The sequence below is a fragment of the mitochondrial genome of Symphalangus syndactylus (assembly GCF_028878055.3).
Source record: "Symphalangus syndactylus mitochondrion, complete genome".
NCBI classification, from domain to species: Eukaryota; Metazoa; Chordata; class Mammalia; order Primates; family Hylobatidae; genus Symphalangus; species Symphalangus syndactylus.
In genome coordinates, this window is record NC_014047.1 from 1 (window position 1) to 16516 (window position 16516).

General features: G+C 43.5%; 13 protein-coding genes across 13 annotated transcripts, besides 25 other annotated features; 12 read left to right on the plus strand and 1 right to left on the minus strand. All coding sequences in view use genetic code 2, as the record gives it.

The window, feature by feature from the left end:
• Positions 1–70, plus strand: a tRNA (tRNA-Phe).
• Positions 71–1022, plus strand: an rRNA (s-rRNA).
• Positions 1023–1091, plus strand: a tRNA (tRNA-Val).
• Positions 1092–2651, plus strand: an rRNA (l-rRNA).
• Positions 2652–2726, plus strand: a tRNA (tRNA-Leu).
• A 2-nt stretch (positions 2727–2728) lies between these two features.
• ND1 (NADH dehydrogenase subunit 1) lies at positions 2729–3684 on the plus strand. Its single transcript has one exon. A coding segment is annotated over exon 1 (956 nt).
• Positions 3685–3753, plus strand: a tRNA (tRNA-Ile).
• Positions 3751–3822, minus strand: a tRNA (tRNA-Gln).
• Positions 3823–3890, plus strand: a tRNA (tRNA-Met).
• Positions 3891–4933, plus strand: ND2 (NADH dehydrogenase subunit 2). Its single transcript has one exon. A coding segment is annotated over exon 1 (1043 nt).
• Positions 4934–5001, plus strand: a tRNA (tRNA-Trp).
• A 9-nt stretch (positions 5002–5010) lies between these two features.
• Positions 5011–5079, minus strand: a tRNA (tRNA-Ala).
• A 1-nt stretch (position 5080) lies between these two features.
• Positions 5081–5154, minus strand: a tRNA (tRNA-Asn).
• A 31-nt stretch (positions 5155–5185) lies between these two features.
• Positions 5186–5252, minus strand: a tRNA (tRNA-Cys).
• Positions 5252–5317, minus strand: a tRNA (tRNA-Tyr).
• An 11-nt stretch (positions 5318–5328) lies between these two features.
• COX1 (cytochrome c oxidase subunit I) lies at positions 5329–6870 on the plus strand. The gene has a single exon. The coding sequence runs from the start codon at positions 5329–5331 to the stop codon at positions 6868–6870; it is 1542 nt and encodes a 513-aa protein (YP_003587307.1).
• Positions 6871–6939, minus strand: a tRNA (tRNA-Ser).
• Positions 6940–6942: 3 nt separating this feature from the next.
• Positions 6943–7011, plus strand: a tRNA (tRNA-Asp).
• On the plus strand, positions 7012–7695 carry COX2 (cytochrome c oxidase subunit II). Its single transcript has one exon. The coding sequence runs from the start codon at positions 7012–7014 to the stop codon at positions 7693–7695; it is 684 nt and encodes a 227-aa protein (YP_003587308.1).
• Positions 7696–7721: 26 nt separating this feature from the next.
• Positions 7722–7791, plus strand: a tRNA (tRNA-Lys).
• Position 7792: 1 nt separating this feature from the next.
• ATP8 (ATP synthase F0 subunit 8) lies at positions 7793–7999 on the plus strand. The gene has a single exon. The coding sequence runs from the start codon at positions 7793–7795 to the stop codon at positions 7997–7999; it is 207 nt and encodes a 68-aa protein (YP_003587309.1).
• ATP6 (ATP synthase F0 subunit 6) lies at positions 7954–8634 on the plus strand. Its single transcript has one exon. It carries the CDS (start codon positions 7954–7956, stop codon positions 8632–8634), a length of 681 nt encoding a protein of 226 aa, YP_003587310.1.
• Positions 8634–9417, plus strand: COX3 (cytochrome c oxidase subunit III). The gene has a single exon. A coding segment is annotated over exon 1 (784 nt).
• Positions 9418–9485, plus strand: a tRNA (tRNA-Gly).
• On the plus strand, positions 9486–9831 carry ND3 (NADH dehydrogenase subunit 3). Its single transcript has one exon. A coding segment is annotated over exon 1 (346 nt).
• Positions 9832–9897, plus strand: a tRNA (tRNA-Arg).
• On the plus strand, positions 9898–10194 carry ND4L (NADH dehydrogenase subunit 4L). The gene has a single exon. It carries the CDS (start codon positions 9898–9900, stop codon positions 10192–10194), a length of 297 nt encoding a protein of 98 aa, YP_003587313.1.
• ND4 (NADH dehydrogenase subunit 4) lies at positions 10188–11565 on the plus strand. The gene has a single exon. A coding segment is annotated over exon 1 (1378 nt).
• Positions 11566–11634, plus strand: a tRNA (tRNA-His).
• Positions 11635–11693, plus strand: a tRNA (tRNA-Ser).
• Positions 11694–11764, plus strand: a tRNA (tRNA-Leu).
• Positions 11765–11770: 6 nt separating this feature from the next.
• Positions 11771–13576, plus strand: ND5 (NADH dehydrogenase subunit 5). The gene has a single exon. The coding sequence runs from the start codon at positions 11771–11773 to the stop codon at positions 13574–13576; it is 1806 nt and encodes a 601-aa protein (YP_003587315.1).
• On the minus strand, positions 13577–14101 carry ND6 (NADH dehydrogenase subunit 6). The gene has a single exon. It carries the CDS (start codon positions 14099–14101, stop codon positions 13577–13579), a length of 525 nt encoding a protein of 174 aa, YP_003587316.1.
• Positions 14102–14170, minus strand: a tRNA (tRNA-Glu).
• Positions 14171–14174: 4 nt separating this feature from the next.
• Positions 14175–15315, plus strand: CYTB (cytochrome b). Its single transcript has one exon. A coding segment is annotated over exon 1 (1141 nt).
• Positions 15316–15381, plus strand: a tRNA (tRNA-Thr).
• A 2-nt stretch (positions 15382–15383) lies between these two features.
• Positions 15384–15451, minus strand: a tRNA (tRNA-Pro).
• Positions 15452–16516: a D loop.

Below are 16516 nucleotides of genomic sequence, written 5' to 3' on the forward strand. Positions count from 1 at the left end.
GTTTATGTAGCTTAACCACCCAAAGCAAAACACTGAAAATGTCGAGACGGGCCCACTCGCCCCATAAACAAATAGGTTTGGTCCTAGCCTTTCTATTAGCCCCTGGTAAGATTACACATGCAAGCATCCCCGCCCCGGTGAAATCGCCCTCCAAATCATCCATGATCAAAAGGAGCAGGTATCAAGCACACAACTAATGTAGCTCAAAACACCTTGCCTAGCCACACCCCCACGGGAGACAGCAGTGATAAACCTTTAGCAATAAACGAAAGTTTAACTAAGCTATACCAACCCCGGGTTGGTCAACTTCGTGCCAGCCACCGCGGTCATACGATTAACCCTTGTTAATAGAACCCGGCGTAAAGAGTGTTTTAGACCTTTCTCCAATAAAGCTAAACTCCATCCAAGTTGTAAAAAACTCTGGCTGATGTAAAATAAACTACGAAAGTGGCTTTAATACCTCTGAACACACAATAGCTAAGACCCAAACTGGGATTAGATACCCCACTATGCTTAGCCCTAAACTTCAACAGTCAAATCAACAAGACTGCTCGCCAGAACACTACGAGCAACAGCTTAAAACTCAAAGGACCTGGCGGTGCTTCACACCCCCCTAGAGGAGCCTGTCCTATAATCGATAAACCCCGTTCAACCTCACCATCTCTTGCTCAGCCTATATACCGCCATCTTCAGCAAACCCTGACAAAGGCTATAAAGTAAGCGCAAACATCCACATAAAGACGTTAGGTCAAGGTGTAGCCCATGAGATGGGAAGAGATGGGCTACATTTTCTACACCAGAAAACCACGATAACCCCAATGAAACTTTGGCGGTCGAAGGAGGATTTAGCAGTAAATTAAGAATAGAGTGCTTAATTGAACAAGGCCCTGAAGCGCGTACACACCGCCCGTCACCCTCCTCAAGTATATTTCAAGGAGCCCCTAACTAAACACCCCACACATCTATATAGAGGAGATAAGTCGTAACATGGTAAGTGTACTGGAAGGTGCACTTGGATAAACCAAGGTGTAGCTTAACACAAAGCACCCGGCTTACACCTGGGAGATTTCAATTAAACTTGACCACCCTGAGCCAACCCTAGCCCCAAATTTCCCCAACCCTACTACCAAACAACATCAACCAAACCATTCACCCACATAAAGTATAGGCGATAGAAATTATTAATCTGGCGCAATAGATATAGTACCGCAAGGGAAAGATGAAAAACACAACCAAGCACAAAATAGCAAAGATAAACCCCTGTACCTTCTGCATAATGAATTAACTAGACATAACTTAGCAAGGAGGCCCAAAGCTAAGACCCCCGAAACCAGACGAGCTACCTAAGAACCGCTGAAAGAGCACACCCGTCTATGTGGCAAAATAGTGGGAAGATTCATAGGTAGAGGTGACAAGCCTACCGAGCCTGGCGATAGCTGGTTGTCCAAGACAGAATCTTAGTTCAACTTTAAATCTACCTGTAGAACCCCCAAAATCTCCTTGTAAATTTAACTGTTAGTCTAAAGAGGAACAGCTCTTTAGACACTAGGAAAAAACCTTGTAAAGAGAGTAAAAAATGTAAACCCCATAGTTGGCCTAAAAGCAGCCACCAATTAAGAAAGCGTTCAAGCTCAACATCATCCACCCAGTAAATCCCAAACATACAACTGAACTCCTTTCACCACATTGGACCAATCTATCACTCTATAGAAGAGACAATGTTAGTATAAGTAACATGAAAATTATTCTCCTTCGCATAAGCCTATATCAGACCAAAACACTTCGCTGACAGTTAACAGCCCAATATCTAAAACCAACTAATAAACCATTATTACCCACACTGTCAACCCAACATAGGCATGCCTACAAGGAAAGGTTAAAAAAAGTAAAAGGAACTCGGCAAACACTACCCCGCCTGTTTACCAAAAACATCACCTCTAGCATTACCAGTATTAGAGGCACCGCCTGCCCAGTGACACATGTTCAACGGCCGCGGTACCCTAACCGTGCAAAGGTAGCATAATCACTTGTTCCTTAAATGGGGACTTGTATGAATGGCTCCACGAGGGTTCAGCTGTCTCTTACTTTCAACCAGTGAAATTGACCTGCCCGTGAAGAGGCGGACATAATATGACAAGACGAGAAGACCCTATGGAGCTTTAGTCTATCAATGCAAACAATACCCAACAAACCAACAGGCCATAAACTACCAAACCTGCATCGAAGACTTCGGTTGGGGCGACCTCGGAGCATAAACCAACCTCCGAGCAACACATGCTGAGACTACACCAGTCAAAACGAACTCTCACATGCAATTGACCCAATAATTTGATCAACGGAACAAGTTACCCTAGGGATAACAGCGCAATCCTATTCTAGAGTCCATATCAACAATAGGGTTTACGACCTCGATGTTGGATCAGGACATCCCGATGGTGCAGCCGCTATCAAAGGTTCGTTTGTTCAACGATTAAAGTCCTACGTGATCTGAGTTCAGACCGGAGTAATCCAGGTCGGTTTCTATCTGTCCTACATTTCTCCCTGTACGAAAGGACAAGAGAAATAGGGCCCACTTCACAAAGCGCCCTCCCCCTCCTAGATGATATCATCTCAACCTACAACATACCCAGACCCGCTCAAGAACAGAGCCTGTTAAGATGGCAGAGCCCGGCAATTGCATAAAACTTAAGACTTTATAATCAGAGGTTCAACCCCTCTTCTTAACAACATGCCCACAACCAACCTCCTACTCCTCATCTTACCCACCCTAATTGCCATAGCATTCCTAATATTAACCGAACGGAAAATCCTAGGCTACACACAATTACGCAAGGGCCCTAATATCGTAGGCCCTTATGGCCTACTACAACCTTTCGCCGACGCAATAAAACTCTTCACCAAGGAACCCCTAAAACCATCTACATCAACCGCCACCCTCTATATCATTGCCCCAACTTTAGCCCTCACCATCGCCCTCCTACTATGAACCCCCCTTCCCATACCCAGCCCCCTAATCAACCTCAACTTGGGCCTCCTATTTATTCTAGCCACATCCAGCCTAACCGTCTATTCCATCCTATGATCAGGATGAGCATCAAACTCTAACTACGCCCTAATCGGCGCATTACGAGCAGTAGCCCAAACAATTTCATACGAAGTTACCTTAGCCATTATCTTACTATCGGTCCTACTAATAAACGGATCATTTAATCTTTCTACCCTTATTACAACACAAGAACACATCTGACTAATCCTACCAACATGGCCCCTAGCTATAATATGATTTGTTTCCACATTAGCAGAAACCAACCGAACTCCATTTGACCTAACCGAAGGAGAGTCAGAACTAGTTTCAGGGTTCAACACCGAATATGCTGCAGGCCCATTCGCCCTGTTCTTCATAGCCGAATACGTAAATATCATTATAATAAACGCCTTAACCACCACAATCTTCCTAGGCACCACACACAATGCCCGATTCCCAGAACTTTACACAACATGTTTCACTATTAAAACCCTTCTTCTAACCTCCCTATTCCTATGAATCCGAACAACATATCCCCGATTCCGCTACGATCAACTCATATACCTCCTATGAAAAAACTTCCTGCCACTCACCCTGGCCCTACTCATATGATACATTTCTCTACCCATTATAATTGCCAGTACTCCTCCCCAAACCTAAGAAATACGTCTGACGAAAGAGTTACTTTGATAGAGTAAATAATAGGGGTTTAAGTCCCCTTATTTCTAGAACCATAGGAGTCGAACCCATCCTTGAGAATCCAAAACTCTCCGTGCCACCCGTCGCACCCTGTTCTAAGTAAGGTCAGCTAAATAAGCTATCGGGCCCATACCCCGAAAATGTTGGTTATACCCTTCCCATACTAATTAACCCCCTAGCTCAACCCATCATCTACTCAACCATTTTTGCAGGTACACTCATTACCGCATCTAGCTCACACTGATTCCTCGCCTGAGTAGGCCTAGAAATAAACATGTTAGCCTTTATCCCAGTCTTAACAAAAAAAATAAACCCTCGCTCCACAGAAGCCGCTATTAAATATTTCCTCGTACAAGCAACCGCATCCATAATCCTTATAATAGCTATCCTCTCTAATAATCTACTTTCCGGACAATGAACCACAACCAACATTACCAACCAATACTCATCACTAATAATCTTAACAGCCTTAGCCATAAAACTAGGAATAGCCCCCTTCCACTTCTGAGTCCCAGAAGTCACTCAAGGAACTACCCTCACATCCGGCCTACTACTCCTCACATGACAAAAACTAGCCCCTATCTCAATTATATACCAAATCTTTCCAGTAATAAACGTAAACATCCTCCTCACATTTTCAATTTTATCTATCATAGTAGGCAGCTGAGGCGGACTAAACCAAACCCAACTACGCAAAATTCTGGCATACTCCTCAATCACCCATGTAGGCTGAATAACAGCCGTACTTCCATACAACCCGAACATCACCATTTTCAACCTAACTATCTACATCGTACTAACAACCACTGCATTCCTAGCACTCAACCTAAATTCCAGCACCACAACCCTACTATTATCCCGCTCCTGAAACAAATTAACCTGGCTACTACCCCTAATCCCATCCACCCTATTATCACTAGGAGGGTTACCCCCACTAACCGGCTTCCTGCCCAAATGACTTGTCATTGAAGAACTCACAAAAAACGGTACTCTCATTATCCCAACTATTATGGCCATCGTCACCCTTATCAACCTATACTTCTACATACGCCTAATCTACTCCACCTCAATCACACTATTCCCCACATCCAACAACGTAAAAATAAAGTGACAATTTGAAAACATAAAACCCACACTTCTCCTCCCCACACTCACTATCCTCACCACCCTTCTCCTACCAATCGCCCCACTCACATTCCCTGCCCCATAGAAATTTAGGTTAAACACAGACCAAGAGCCTTCAAAGCCCTCAGTAAGTTAACAAAACTTAATTTCTGTAACACACCCAAGGACTGCAAAACCCTACTTTGCATCAACCGAACGCAAATCAGCCACTTTAATTAAGCTAAGCCCTTACTAGATCGATGGGATTTAAACCCATAAAAATTTAGTTAACAGCTAAACACCCTAAACAACCTGGCTTCAATCTACTTCTCCCGCCGCGGGGAAAAAAGGCGGGAGAAGCCCCGGCAGAGTTGAAGCTGCTTCTTTGAACTTGCAATTCAACGTGAAAAATCACTTCAGAGCTGGCAAAAAGAGGTTTCACCTCTGTCCTTAGATTTACAGTCTAATGCTTTACTCAGCCACTTTACCATATCCCACTAATGTTCGCCGACCGCTGGTTATTCTCCACAAACCATAAAGATATTGGAACACTATACTTACTATTTGGCGCATGAGCCGGAGTCCTAGGCACAGCCCTAAGCCTCCTTATCCGAGCCGAACTAGGTCAACCCGGCAATCTCCTGGGCAATGACCACATCTATAACGTCATCGTAACAGCCCACGCGTTCGTCATAATCTTTTTCATAGTAATACCCATTATAATTGGGGGCTTTGGCAACTGACTAGTCCCTCTAATAATTGGAGCCCCCGACATGGCATTCCCTCGTATAAATAACATAAGCTTCTGGCTTCTCCCTCCCTCTTTCCTACTACTGCTTGCCTCCGCCATAGTAGAAGCCGGCGCCGGAACAGGATGAACAGTCTATCCCCCACTGGCAGGAAACTACTCCCACCCAGGAGCCTCTGTTGATTTAACCATTTTTTCTCTACACCTGGCTGGAGTATCATCTATCCTAGGAGCTATTAACTTCATTACTACAATCATCAACATAAAACCCCCAGCTATATCCCAATATCAAACACCTCTCTTTGTCTGATCCGTCCTAATTACAGCAGTCCTACTCCTTCTCTCCCTACCAGTTTTAGCCGCTGGCATCACCATACTACTAACAGACCGTAATCTCAACACCACTTTCTTTGACCCAGCTGGAGGAGGAGACCCCATTCTATATCAACACCTATTCTGATTTTTTGGCCACCCCGAAGTTTACATTCTCATCCTACCAGGCTTCGGAATAATTTCACACATCGTAACTCACTACTCGGGAAAAAAGGAGCCATTCGGATATATAGGCATAGTCTGAGCCATAATATCAATTGGCTTCCTAGGTTTCATTGTCTGAGCCCACCATATATTTACAGTAGGCATGGACGTAGACACACGAGCCTATTTTACATCCGCCACCATAATTATTGCCATTCCCACTGGTGTCAAAGTATTTAGCTGACTCGCCACACTCCACGGAAGTGACACCAAATGATCCGCTGCAGTACTCTGAGCCCTAGGCTTCATTTTCCTCTTTACAGTAGGGGGCCTAACTGGTATCGTATTAGCAAATTCATCACTGGACATCGTACTTCACGACACATACTATGTCGTAGCCCATTTCCACTACGTCTTATCCATAGGAGCCGTATTCGCTATCATAGGAGGCTTCGTCCACTGATTCCCCCTATTCTCGGGCTACACTTTAGATCAAACCTATGCCAAAATTCACTTCGCCATCATATTTGTAGGAGTAAACTTAACCTTCTTTCCACAACACTTCCTCGGCCTGTCCGGAATACCTCGACGTTATTCCGACTACCCTGATGCATACACTACCTGAAACATCCTATCCTCTGTGGGCTCATTTATCTCTCTAACAGCAGTAATACTAATAATTTTCATAATCTGAGAGGCTTTCGCTTCAAAGCGAAAAATTCTAATAATCGAACAGCCCTCCACTAACCTAGAGTGGTTGTACGGATGCCCGCCACCTTATCACACATTTGAAGAGCCCGTCTATATAAAACCTAGACAAAAAAGGAAGGAATCGAACCCTCTAAAACCGGTTTCAAGCCAGCCCCATAACCTTTATGACTTTTTCAAAAAGATATTAGAAAAACTATTTCATAACTTTGTCAAAGTTAAATCACAGGTTCAAACCCCGTATATCTTAATGGCACATGCAGCTCAAGTAGGCCTACAAGACGCTACATCCCCTATCATAGAAGAACTAATCTCTTTCCACGACCATGCCCTCATAATCATTTTCCTTATCAGCTTCCTAGTTCTATATGCCCTCTTCCTAACACTCACAACAAAACTAACCAACACTAATATTACGGACGCCCAAGAGATAGAAACCGTCTGAACAATCCTACCTGCTATTATTCTAGTTCTAATCGCCCTCCCATCCCTCCGCATCCTTTATTTGACAGACGAAATCAACGACCCCTCCTTTACCATCAAGGCAATCGGTCATCAGTGATACTGAGCCTACGAATATACAGACTACGGTGGGCTAATCTTCAATTCTTACATATTACCACCATTATTTCTAGAACCAGGGGACCTTCGACTCCTTGAAGTCGACAACCGAGTAGTTCTTCCAATTGAAGCCCCTGTCCGTATAATAATTACATCACAAGACGTCCTACACTCATGAACTGTCCCCTCCCTAGGTCTGAAAACGGATGCTATCCCCGGACGCCTAAACCAAACCACATTCACCGCCACACGCCCAGGAGTATACTACGGCCAATGCTCAGAAATCTGTGGAGCCAACCATAGCTTTATACCGATTGTTCTAGAACTAATTCCCTTAAAAATCTTCGAAATAGGGCCTGTGTTTACCCTATAACCCCACCCTCTGCCCCCCGTAAATCTCACTGTAGAGCTAGACCAGCATTAACCTTTTAAGTTAAAGACTAAGAGAACTACCACCTCTTTACAGTGAAATGCCCCAATTAAACACCACCGTGTGACCTATAATCATCACATCAATACTTCTCACACTATTCCTCCTCATACAACTAAAAACACTAAACATGCACTACCATCCACCCGCCTCCCCAAAACTCATAAACATTAAACCCCACAACAACCCCTGAGAACACAAATGAACGAAAATTTATTCGCTTCATTCGCTGCCCCTACAATCCTAGGCCTACCCGCCGCAGTACCAATTATTCTATTTCCCTCCCTATTAATTCCCACTTCCAAATACCTCATCAACAATCGATTAATTACTACCCAACAATGACTAATTCAATTGACCTTAAAACAAATAATAACATTACACAATACTAAAGGACGAACCTGATCCCTCATATTAATCTCTCTAATTATTTTTATTGCTACAACCAACCTCCTTGGCCTCTTACCCCACTCATTCACACCAACCACCCAACTATCCATAAACCTAGCCATAGCAATTCCCCTATGAGCAGGCACTGTGGCCACAGGTTTACGCCTCAAAACCAAAAACACTCTTGCTCACCTTTTACCCCAAGGCACACCTACGCCCCTCATTCCCATACTAATTATCATCGAAACTATCAGTCTATTTATCCAACCCATAGCCCTAGCCGTACGATTAACTGCAAATATTACAGCAGGTCACCTACTAATACACCTAATTGGAGCAGCCACACTAGCTCTATCAACCATCAGCCTACCTATAACTCCCATCATCTTCACAATCTTAGCCCTACTAACAATCCTTGAAATCGCTGTTGCTCTAATTCAAGCGTATGTCTTCACGCTCCTGGTAAGCCTCTACCTGCATGACAACACATAATGACCCACCAATCGCATGCCTACCACATAGTAAAACCCAGCCCCTGACCTCTAACGGGGGCTCTCTCAGCCCTCCTACTGACATCTGGCTTAGCCATATGATTTCACTTCCACACCACCACCCTACTAACACTAAGCATGCTAACCAACGCACTAACCATATTCCAATGATGACGCGACGTAGTGCGAGAAGGCACATATCAAGGCCACCATACAATACCTGTCCAAAAAGGGCTTCGCTACGGAATAATTTTATTTATCACCTCAGAAATTTTCTTCTTTGCTGGATTCTTTTGAGCGTTCTACCATTCCAGCCTAGCCCCCACCCCCCAACTAGGAGGCCACTGACCCCCAACGGGCATTACTCCGCTTAACCCCCTAGAAGTCCCACTTCTAAACACTTCCGTACTCCTCGCATCAGGAGTTTCAATCACTTGAGCCCATCACAGCCTAATAGAAAACAATCGAAACCAAATAATCCAAGCACTACTCATTACAATTCTACTAGGCACCTACTTTACCCTCTTACAAATCTCAGAGTATTTCGAAGCCCCCTTTACCATCTCCGACGGCATTTATGGCTCTACATTTTTTGTAGCCACAGGCTTTCATGGGCTCCATGTCATTATCGGATCAACATTCCTCATCATCTGCCTTATCCGCCAACTACTATTCCATTTCACATCCAAGCACCACTTCGGCTTCGAAGCCGCCGCTTGATACTGACATTTCGTAGATGTGGTTTGACTGTTCCTATATGTATCCATCTACTGATGAGGATCCTACTCTTTTAGTATAAACAGTACCGCTAACTTCCAATTAGCCAGCTTCGATAACACTCGAAAAAGAGTAATGAGCCTAGTATTAGCTTTAACAATTAACACACTCCTAGCCTTATTACTAATAATTATTACATTCTGACTACCACAGCTCAACACCTACATAGAAAAAGCTAACCCCTACGAATGTGGATTCGACCCACTATCCCCCGCCCGCATCCCATTCTCCATAAAATTTTTCCTAGTCGCAATTACTTTCTTACTATTTGACCTAGAAATTGCTCTACTACTACCTCTACCATGAGCTCTCCAAACGACAAGCCCATCACTAACAATCACATCATCACTTACATTAATCACTATTCTAGTCCTAAGCCTAGCTTACGAATGATCACAAAAAGGGCTGGATTGGGTCGAATTGATAAGTAGTTTAAGCTAAAACAAATGATTTCGACTCATTAAATTATGGCAACCATACTTATCAAATGCCTCTCATCTACATAAACATTATACTAGCATTCACTATCTCACTTCTAGGCATACTAATTTACCGCTCACATCTAATATCCTCCCTACTATGCTTAGAAGGGATGATACTATCATTATTCATCATAGCCACCCTCATAGCCTTAAACACACACTCCCTCCTAATCAACATTATACCTATCGTTCTATTAGTCTTTGCTGCCTGCGAAGCAGCAGTAGGCCTAGCTTTACTAGTTTCAATCTCCAATACATACGGCCTAGACCACATCCACAACCTAAACCTACTCCAATGTTAAAACTAATCATTCCTACCATCATACTACTGCCTCTAACATGACTATCTAAAAAGCACATAATTTGAATCAACACAACCACCCACAGTCTAATTATTAGCCCTATCCCACTACTATTCTTTAACCAAACCAACAACAATCTACTTACCTATTCCCTATCCTTTTCCTCCGACCCCTTAACCACACCCCTTTTAATACTGACAACCTGACTACTCCCTCTAATAATTATAGCAAGCCAACACCACCTATACAACGAACCCCTTCTACGAAAAAAACTTTATCTATCTATACTAATTATCCTCCAAATCTCACTAATTATAACATTCACCGCCACCGAACTAATAATATTCTACATCCTCTTTGAAACCACACTCATCCCCACCCTAATTATTATTACTCGATGGGGTAATCAACCAGAACGCCTAAACGCAGGCTCATACTTCCTATTCTACACCTTAGTAGGCTCTCTCCCTCTACTCATTGCACTTATCCACACTCACAACACCCTAGGCTCATTAAACATTATATTACTAAACCTTTCTTCCCAAAACTTAACAGACTCTTGATCCAATAATCTCATATGACTAGCATATATAATAGCCTTCATAGTAAAAATACCCCTTTACGGACTTCACCTTTGACTCCCCAAAGCCCACGTTGAAGCCCCTATTGCTGGCTCAATAGTACTTGCCGCAGTACTCCTAAAACTAGGTGGATATGGCATAATACGACTCACCCTTATCCTTAGCCCACTAACAAAACACATAGCCTATCCATTCCTAATACTATCTCTATGAGGCATAATTATAACAAGCTCCATCTGTCTACGACAAACAGATCTAAAATCCCTCATCGCATACTCCTCCGTAAGCCACATAGCCCTTGTGATCGCAGCTATCCTCATCCAAACCCCCTGAAGCTTTACAGGCGCAATTGTCCTCATAATCGCCCATGGACTAACCTCCTCCTTATTATTCTGCCTTGCAAACTCAAACTATGAACGAACTCACAGCCGCATCATAATCCTATCTCGAGGACTTCAAACCTTATTCCCACTGATAGCCTTTTGATGGCTAATAGCGAACCTTGCCAATCTCGCCCTACCCCCCACTATCAACCTCCTAGGAGAGCTCTTTGTACTAATAGCCTCCTTCTCCTGAGCAAATACCACTATTATACTCACCGGACTTAATATACTAATCACAGCCCTATATTCCCTTTACATATTTATTATAACACAACGAGGCATACTTACACACCACATTAAAAACATAAAACCTTCACTTACACGAGAAAACATACTAATACTTATACACCTCTTCCCCCTTCTCCTCCTATCCATCAACCCTAACATCATTACCGGTTTTACTCCCTGTAAACATAGTTTAATTAAAACATTAGATTGTGAATCTAACAATAGAGACTCGAAACCTCTTGCTTACCGGGAAAGCCCACAAGAACTGCTAACTCGCTACCCCATGTATAACAACATGGCTTTCTCAACTTTTAAAGGATAACAGCTATCCATTGGTCTTAGGACCCAAAAATTTTGGTGCAACTCCAAATAAAAGTAGTAGTCATGTACACCACTATAACCGTCCTAACCCTAACCTCCCTAATCCTCCCCATTATCACCACCTTTATTAAACCCAACAAAAAAAGCTTATACCCACACTACGTAAAAACAACCATTGCCTCCACCTTCATAATTAGTCTATTTCCCACAACATTATTTATATGCACAGACCAAGAAACTATCATCTCAAACTGACATTGAACTGCAACCCAAACACTAGAACTCTCCCTAAGTTTCAAATTAGACTATTTCTCCATAATATTCACCCCTATCGCACTATTTGTCACCTGATCCATTATAGAATTCTCACTATGGTACATACACTCAGACCCAAACATCAACCAATTTTTCAAGTACTTACTCATTTTCCTCACCACAATACTAATTCTAGTTACCGCTAACAACCTATTCCAACTTTTTATCGGCTGAGAAGGTGTAGGAATCATATCCTTTCTTCTCATTGGCTGATGATACGCCCGAGAAGATGCCAATACCGCAGCTATCCAGGCAATCCTATATAACCGCATCGGCGACATCGGCTTCATTCTAGCCCTAGCATGATTCCTCTTCCACACCAACTCATGAGAACCACAACAGATACTCCTCCTAAACACCAACTCTAACCTCCTCCCACTAGCAGGCCTTCTTCTAGCAGCAGCAGGAAAATCAGCCCAACTTGGACTCCACCCCTGGCTTCCCTCAGCCATAGAAGGCCCAACTCCCGTCTCAGCCCTACTCCATTCAAGTACCATAGTCGTAGCCGGAGTTTTCCTACTTATCCGCTTCCACCCCCTAACAGAAAGCAACCAATCAATCCAAACCCTTACACTATGTCTAGGTGCCATCACCACCCTATTCACAGCAATCTGTGCTCTAACACAAAATGACATCAAAAAAATCGTAGCATTCTCTACTTCTAGCCAACTGGGCCTAATAATAGTCACAATTGGTATCAACCAACCGTACCTAGCATTCCTACATATCTGCACCCACGCCTTCTTTAAAGCCATATTATTTATATGCTCCGGATCCATTATCCACAACCTCAACAATGAACAGGACATCCGAAAGATAGGAGGCCTATTCAAAACGCTACCCCTCACCTCAACCTCCCTAACTATTGGTAGTCTCGCACTCACAGGAATGCCCTTCCTTACAGGTTTCTACTCCAAAGATCTAATTATCGAAACCGCAAATATATCATATACCAACGCCTGAGCCCTGTCCATAACTCTCATTGCCACCTCCCTAACAAGCGCCTACAGCACCCGATTAATTCTCCTCACCCTAACAAACCAACCCCGCTTCCCAACCCTGACCAATATCAACGAAAACAACCCCACTCTATTAAATCCCATCAAACGCCTAACAATCGGAAGCCTCCTTGCAGGCTTTCTCATCATTAACAGCATTCCCCCTACCTCCCCCTCCCAAACAACAATTCCACTCTACCTAAAATTAACAGCCTTAAGCATCACCTTTCTAGGTTTCCTAACAGCCTTTGATCTCTATCTCCTAACCAACAAACTCAAAATAAAAAACACCTCCCACATATTCCATTTCTCCAACATACTAGGATTTTACCCCAGCACTATCCATCGCACTATCCCCCATGCAAGCCTTCTCATAAGCCAAAACCTAGCATCACTTCTACTAGACCTGGCCTGACTAGAAAAATCAATACCCAAAGCCATCTCACACCACCAAATCTCTGCTTCCATTACTATCTCTTCTCAAAAAGGCATAATCAAACTATATTCCCTCTCCCTTCTAATCCCACTCTTCCTAGCCCTCCTTCTAATCATATAACCTATTACCCCGAGCAATCTCAATTACAATATATACACCAACAAGCAATGTCCACCCAGTAACCACCACTAATCACCGCCCATAATCGTACAAAGCACCTGCACCAATAGAATCTTCCCGAATCAAACCTGACCCTTCCCCCTCATAAATCACTCAACTCCCTATATTATTAAAATTCAACACTACCACCAACCCATCATATTCTTTCGCCCATAAAACCAACCCAACCTCCATTGCCAACCCCACTAAAACACCCACTAAAACCTCAACCCCTGACCCCCATGCCTCAGGATACTCCTCAATAGCCATCGCTGTAGTATACCCAAAAACAACCATCATACCCCCCAAATAAATCAAAAAAACTATTAAACCCAAATACCCCCCTCCACAATCTAAAATAATAGCACACCCCACTACACCACTAACAACCAGCACTAAACCCCCATAAATGGGGGAAGGCTTAGACGAAAACCCCACAAACCCCATTACCAAAATTACACTTAATAAGAACAAAGTATATGTCATCATTCTCGCATGGACTACAACCACGACCAATGATACGAAAAACCATCGTTGTCTTTCAACTACAAGAACACCAATGACCCCCCTACGCAAAACCAACCCATTAATAAAACTAATTAATCACTCACTCATTGATCTCCCGACCCCATCCAACATTTCTACATGATGAAACTTTGGCTCACTCCTAGGCGCTTGCCTAGTCCTCCAAATCATTACAGGACTATTTCTAGCCATACACTACACACCAGATGCCTCCGCAGCCTTCTCATCAGTAGCTCACATTACCCGAGACGTAAACTATGGCTGAATCATCCGCTATCTTCACGCCAACGGCGCCTCAATATTCTTCATCTGCCTATTCCTACATATTGGCCGAGGCCTATACTACGGCTCATTCCTCTACCTAGAAACCTGAAACATTGGCATCATCCTCCTACTCACAACTATAGCAACAGCCTTCATGGGCTATGTCCTCCCATGAGGACAAATATCTTTCTGAGGAGCCACAGTAATCACAAACTTATTGTCTGCCATTCCATACATCGGAACAAACCTAGTCCAATGAGTCTGAGGTGGCTATTCAGTAGACAACGCCACACTCACACGCTTCTTCACCTTTCACTTCATCCTACCCTTCATCATCACAGCCCTAGTAACCCTACACCTACTATTCTTACACGAAACAGGATCAAACAACCCCCTAGGCATCCCCTCCCAACCGGACAAAGTCACCTTTCACCCCTACTATACAACCAAAGACATCCTAGGAATACTCCTCCTCCTCCTCATCCTAATAAGCCTAGTACTATTCTCACCCGACCTCCTGGGAGACCCAGACAACTACATCCAAGCTAATCCCTTAAGCACCCCTCCCCACATCAAGCCTGAGTGATACTTCCTATTCGCATACGCAATCCTACGATCCGTCCCCAATAAATTAGGAGGTGTATTAGCCCTCCTAATATCAATCCTCATCCTAGTAGCAATCCCTGCCCTCCACACAGCCAAACAACAAAGCATGATATTTCGCCCACTAAGCCAACTCACGTACTGATTCTTAGTAATAAACCTACTAACCCTCACATGAATTGGAGGACAACCAGTAAGCTACCCATTCACTACCATCGGACAAGTAGCATCCCTACTATACTTCACCACAATCCTAATCCTAATGCCAACCGCCTCCCTAATCGAAAACAAAATACTCAAATGAACCTGCCCTTGTAGTATAAACCAATACACCGGTCTTGTAAACCGGAAATGAAACCCTCCTTCCAAGGACAACTCAGAGAAAAAGTACTTAACTTCACCCTCAGCACCCAAAGCTAAAATTCTAACTTAAACTATTCTCTGTATTCTCATGTGGAAGCTGTTTTGAGTACAACCCTAGTACAACTCATTTTCCCATGATTTTATGTACTTCGTACATTACTGCTAGTCCCCATGAATATYGTACAGTACTATAATTACATAACTAGCTATAGGACATAATCCATTAACCGTACATATCAAGCAAGTCAACAAGCTTATAAGCAAGCACTGAAATCCCTCAACTAACTATAAAACAATCATTCTAACCTCACCATTAAACTTCCACCAACATGCGTATCAACCGACAGGCTTCCTCCATAACGTAGTTCCACTACGTAGGGCATGGCACATTCATTCGTTCACCGTACATGCTAAACCCAGTCCACAATCAACTCACATTCCATACGAGTAATCTATTTCAGATAGGAATCCCTTGTCCAGCATCCTCCGTGAAATCAACATCCCGCACAAGAGTACTGATTATCCTCGCTCCGGGCTTACAACACTTGGGGGTAGCTATAGTGAGCTGTATCCGGCATCTGGTTCTTACCTCTCGGCCATATAATCTAAAATCGCCCATACGTTCCCCTTAAATAAGACATCACGATGGATCACGGGTCTATCACCCTATTAACCAGTCACGGGAGCTTTCCATGCATTTGGTATTTTTTATAGGGGGGTGTGCACGCGATAGCATTGCGAGACGCTGGAGCCGGAGCACCCTATGTCGCAGTATCTGTCTTTGATTTCTGACCCATTCTATTATTAATCGCGCCTACGTTCAATATCCTAGCCGAGCATAACTTACTAAAGGTGTTAATTAATTCATGCTTGTTAGACATAACGATAATCAACCAACATATCCCAAACCGCACTCCCCTCAACGAAATGAAAAAATTCACTCCACAAACCCCCCCCTCCCCCCAACATCTTTGCCAAACCCCCAAAACAAAGAACCTCGCCCAACCAATCCCACTAAAATCCAAATTCATCTTTTGGCGGTACACACCTTTAACAGCCACCCCCTCAACTAGCACACATTCTTCCCCTCCTCCCCACCCATTACTAACCCCTTACCCTGAACCAACCCAACCCCAAAGAGTTCCA